General features: G+C 38.1%; 1 protein-coding gene across 1 annotated transcript; it reads left to right on the forward strand.

Moving 5' to 3' along the window:
* The first annotated feature begins 1,271 nt into the window (after positions 1 to 1,271).
* Positions 1,272 to 4,099, forward strand: LOC140150201 (N-acetyllactosaminide beta-1,6-N-acetylglucosaminyl-transferase-like). The gene is given in 3 exon segments (XM_072172206.1): positions 1,272 to 1,301; positions 2,203 to 2,262; positions 2,264 to 4,099. Coding segments are annotated over 3 exon segments (915 nt in total). The 3' UTR covers positions 3,089 to 4,099.
* Positions 4,100 to 6,000: the final 1,901 nt, after the last annotated feature.

Here is a 6,000-nt window from a genome sequence, read left to right on the forward strand (position 1 = left end):
CAAAGGGGCCCCGCGTTCATTTGACCCTAGAGTAACGGCTCTCGGCGACACTGATTGTATTGAACCATTTTTTGCTTTTTTTCCGCTTCCATTTTGACTCCCTGTCAACCTAACATTTTAATGCATGGACTACACGACTATCCGCTAACCATACAACGACTATAGGCCAATAGTCCAGTCAATCTAAGCAAATTAGTGGTGTCACCCACCACTATTGCAACAGATTTTTTTTCACTTTTATACATTTTAGAGATGTCCCCTGAACATCATACCATAAATATACTAAAATATACTTGGTGGAAAGGTATTTTTTGGCGGGAAAAGGTCATACAGGGTTCAAATTTCAAAATTGCTTTAATCTTTTTAAAAACTATACCAAAGCATTCCTTTAGTCTTAAGGATTCAGAAAAAGTATAGTTTGTCATATCTGTGATGTACCATTCTCAAGTTATAAGCAAAAAGGTCAAAGGTCAAATTTTGGGCTCCACGTGGATCAACTTTGAAAAAATACTCCGATCTCCTTAAAAATGGTCTCAATGTTTTCGTCCTTTAAAAACGCTCCAAAATAAGAATAGTGTGCCATATCTTTGATGTTTCGTTACCTAGGTAGCAGGGTAAAAGAGGTCATTGACCATTGAACTCTATTGACCCCGACCTAGTTTTCGATGTTACGCATGTAATTAAACAACCTAAACAGAGCAAATATTCTTTAAATGAATTATGTTTGCAAGCCGAACAATTTGAGACCATTTTGGTTAAAATCAGACAATTTTTAGTTTTTTGACCTCTGTTGAACCCAATATTTGACCTTTGACCTTGTCGGTTATAACTCAAGAACCGTACATCACAGATATGGCAAACTATATTTTTTCTGAATCCTTATGACTAGAGGAATAATTTGATATAGTTTTTTAAATGATTGGAGTGATTTTGAAATTTGACCCCTGTATGACCTTTTTCCCCAAAAAACTACATTTCCACCAAGTATATTTTAGTATACTTTTTGTATGCTGTTCAGGGGACATCTCTAACATTCATAACAGTGAAAAAAATTCTGTTGCAATTAGTGGTGAGTCAAAACCCATTTTGACTACAAGTATGCAAGTCTTAATATATATCGGAAATACGTAGAAAGGCAAGCCCATCAAGGCTATTGATGAATGCTCGTGTCGGACCTTTGGATGGGAAACCCAGAAAAGCCTTAATAGTATTGGTATGGAAATGGTTGAGGTTTTTCCAGTTGAGTGTCGGTGAGTTCATGCACAGTAAGCATGTATCTTATAGATAGAGTAGCATATTGGGTATAGATGTTTAGTTCAAACTCGTCACGCACCATATTTATGTTGTTTTAACAATTTCATGAATGTCCTTAGATTTACCTTCAAAAGTGATGTTACTACCAAGGAATTTGGAAAATTGGCATCCTTGAGAGATTTGAGCACCTCATCACAATTGCAAAAGCGCAGGCCTCTGATTAACCACTGTAGATGGAAATCGATTTGCATTTGACCGGTTTAAGGGCCAAGCTCATCGATTTCACGAATTTCATTAATTTATTAACTTTAGGTGCCTCCTTTTGTCTGATGTTATTAGACAGAAGTCGTCGGCAAATGGCAGGGTAATGTACCGACAGCCATCAAAATCATCGCCGAAAGTTTCTTCACGGGTCTTCAGATGTTTAATGGGGGGTTCAAAGGCAACCAAGAAAATGATTGGGGATAAAGGATCGCCCTGAAAAACTCCACGTTTAAAAGGGAAGGGTGCAGATACCAGTGCCGTAGCGTGGGTCATCATATTGGGGAGCACCGGTCATGATTGGGGGCACCAGGTCTGATTGGAGGGTTTCCCAAAACTCGCTTTTTAATGCCATTGTGATCTAACTCGCCTTTTGCCATTGTCCGCTAACTCTAAGTAACTTGACCATCCCATAATTCGCCTTATATCCATCCCCTTGTCCAACGATTACAGCTACGCGTACGTTTTACACGAAAGTAGCTAATAATCTTAAAATTCAAGCAACCAATTTGAATATCTTTATGAAATGGTCATGAGAGCAGCCGTGCAGATTAAATTTTTATTCAGGGAATTCAAGATCCTAGAAGAAAATAGTTCAGTTGGGTACAGATCATTATAACTCAATCGTACGTTGTTTCGAAATAATATATCTAATTCCTTACTGACTGTTGCTTATTTTATATTTAGGTAGAACGACTATTGCGAGCAATCTACCAACCTCAAAATGTCTACTGTATACACATTGACAAAAAAATCACCACCCCAATTTCACAAAGCAATTCGGACTTTATCACAGTGTTTCGATAATGTTTTCATCGCTTCTAAACTTGAAGATGCCAGATGGGGATCCTATTCACTTCTATTGGCAGATCTACATTGTGTAGAAGATTTATTAAACCACTCAGTTCAATGGAAGTATCTATTAAATCTATATGGCATGGATTTTCCTTTGAAAACCAACTTTGAGATAGTGCAACAGTTGAAAGCATATGATAATCATAATTGTATAGAAGGCTACGAAAGAAGTGGCACCGCGTATGAGAGAAGCCGATTTAAAAACATTAAATCAGCAGTACCACACAATATCACAATCTATATTGGAGACACTTATATTGCAGCAACTCGAGAATTTGCCAACTTCACAATTTACGACCGAGTTGCTAAGGAATACCTATATTGGTTAAAGGATGTAGATGTTTCCGATGAATATTACACACCTTCATTAAATAGGTTGCCATATGCTCCGGGTGGTCATGTCAAACCTTCTTATGACTGCAACGTTCGCTTTCGTAAATGGTCGTCTAACACAAAGTTCGTGGACCGTCCAAAGTGTATTGGTAAGTACAGGCACGCGCTCTGTTGCTTTGGTGCAGGTTATCTGAAGTATTTTTACAGAACCCCGCAGTTATTTGTCAATAAGTTGGACTATGAGTTTGATCCAATTGCCATACAATGTATGGAAGAGCTCTTAGATTACAGAACCTATCATTCTGAAGATTTCAAGAATTGGCAGAACTTTCCAATAACACATTATTACTGGCAAAAAGGCACAAAATATAACGCAAACCATTGATGTGGTAAAGCCTATGTAGATACGGTAAAGTATAAATTATCAGAATTTTTAAACTTCAACACGACTGAAATTTGATCGCTTAGCGGGAGCGCTTTCACAGTACCAACTGCGTCCTCAGCCGGATGTTATGGCTTTGATGATTTATGGCTTGACAACTTTGGATGACGTCACGTTTGTAGATGTGTTTTCCTCGACCCCCTGAAGATCTGGCCGTGAGAAGGTTATCCCAAACTGGATCTAAGTCCAGTCCAGTGTCTCTGTTTAAGTTCGGTCCTTTTTTCCTGGTGTGAATGGCTTCCAGGACTCTTCTGAAAAATTCTTTGGGTTATGTTTCCCAGTCTATTTGATGGGAATTATTACTCCTCATGTACAGCAGATTTGGAACCGGCAGCCTTTAATTTATGTTCAGATAGCCGTTTTCCAACTTTCTACCTGTTTCACCAATGTACATGGCCATAGACAGGAGATCTCATAGACGGTCCCTGACTGTTTAAATTTGTCTATTTTATCTTTCAGAGATACGAGTGTTTGCCGGAGTGTGCGGTGTGTTTTAAAAGCTTTGGGACGCCTGCTGTTTTAAACGCTCTACGAAGCTACTCAGAAGTTCCTTCAAAATAGGGTACAGTTATTGTGAACCCCTTGGAAGTTTCGCTACCCGGTTCGTCACGTGAAGCTGGTTTTCCCACGCTTCTCCTGAGCTCTAAAAATGTCCAGTCGCAATACCCAGAGTTTCAGAGCGCTCCCTTAACGTGTTCGATTTCCTCAGCTCTATCCTCCGAATCCGTAACAATTTCAGTCCTATTTAACAAGGTCTTGATCACATTTAATTTGTGTTCTAGTGGGTGGTGTGACGCGAAACTTAATAGATACTGGTCAGTGTGAGTAGGGTTTCTAAAGATCTTGACCTTCCTCTCTGGTGAACTTAATGTTGTCGTCTTGCGAATTTATGTGATCAGTGAATTCATCCACCTGCAAAGTATTTATGACGCAGAATATGTCATCGACATAACGGGGGGGGGCGGCCAAGATTGGCTCAATTTTGACGTCGTCATTGGTTTTACACGTAAACACAAAAATGTCTCAAATTATTCCAAAACTGTACGTATGTTATTAAGCACTATTTTATCAGTCTAAATCCGTTGAGGTTCGCCAGTGAACCTCATTGTAAGTACTGTTTTTAAAAATAATTTTGTACGAATAACGCACGATATGTTACGATATATACTGAAAATTTCCCCTATGTGTATCAATGAGTTTTTGTGGTCTAGTGTTTACGGATCTCGCCTCCCACGCAGAGGGTCCCGAGATCGATTCCCATCCCCGGCGATGATTAAAAAATTTTCTTCTTCTTTTTTCTTTGAATTTAAAATTATTTATTTTCATGTGAAAATGTATATATTGCACTGGGAAATATATTGCCACCCGGCCAATAGAGCTAAAATCGGATCTTGGCTCCGGGAAAAAATAATTGCGTCCATCGTGCATGCAGTGTTGCCGTCATATTGTCTGTTTTGTTTACGCTTTTGGCTGTTGCCACATTGAATAATGTAGTCCACCGTCGTCTGGACATAACGCACCCACATGCGCGCTGGATAAGGAGCGAATGACAAAGCGCGCTTTTCAAAATACTCCATATACGCGTTAGCCACCGTGAGATTGCAAGGGCCGCCCATTGTGCATCCATCTTTCTGTTGGTAGTATTTCTCCCTAAACACAAAATAATTATGTGGTGTTTAATGACGTCATCCACCTCAAGATTTTCTGCTGTCCAGGTTTCGTCACTTTCCAAGAAACTGCTCTACTTTTAAGTCTTTGAGCTTATTAAAGACCTGCGTATTAATGATGTGATGTTCATTTCCTATCAAAGGTGATAAAATGCTCGTGCAAGATTATAAGTCACAACACCGGCTTGAAACGATAGGTCTTATGGGTCCAAGGGGACAAGGAAAATACCTTTGACGTCATCTACAAACATGACGTCATCCAAGTTTTTTCAATCCATAAATCATCAGAGTCATAACATCCGGCTAAGGCCGCAGTTGGTACTGTGAAAGCGCTCCATTTTAAGTAGTGTTGACGTTAAAAAATTCTTGTAATTAGTACATACCACTTCGTATGAATATTCAATTTTAGATAAAGTATAGTTATGATATAAAATGAAGGATATGGCGTAATGAATAAGTATTGTGTCAAAGAGGGATTGTAGTAAAATAGAGTAGTATAATCTTTATTTAATCACGGAAACCCATTCAAATCATGTTACAAATTATCACAGTAAATATGACATGAACATAATATTTATAATCAAAAATATCAGAACATGGCATAATCAATATTGAGCAATAATCATATGTAGTAAGTACAGGGATATGGTAAGTATAAGTATGCAACATACAGTAGTAGCAACTGAGAAGGCACTTTGCAAGTAGAGTTTTTGGATTATTTTTTTTATAATTGATAACATTGCGAATTGCTTAAAGGGCTGGGTAAAGGGCAAACTTAAAGTAGAGAGAGAAAGGGACGAGGAATCCCAAATCACAGCGCAATTTTGGAAGGTTCATCATTGTTTTAAATTTTGGGGCGCTTTTTTCCGAAATTTGATATTTTGGTGATATTTCAAGAAGGCGACATGCCATTGACAAATCATTTTGCACATACTTTGTTATTGCTAATACAACTCTTTTCTGCATACCTACGTTACATTTCGTTTTGGTGATTTTTGGTTATCATTCAATAAATTCCGATTCACTAAGAGACTGTTTTAAATTACAGTGTTTGGTTTAGGAATATCATAAGTAAGGCGCCAGAATCAAATTTGTTCAATCTTTGGATGGGCCGTCCATGCTGCTTCGATGCTAGTTATTAATGAACTAACATTTAATTAATGAGAATTAATGCTAAATTCATATATT

This window comes from Amphiura filiformis, chromosome 4 (genome assembly GCF_039555335.1).
Source record: "Amphiura filiformis chromosome 4, Afil_fr2py, whole genome shotgun sequence".
NCBI classification, from domain to species: Eukaryota; Metazoa; Echinodermata; class Ophiuroidea; order Amphilepidida; family Amphiuridae; genus Amphiura; species Amphiura filiformis.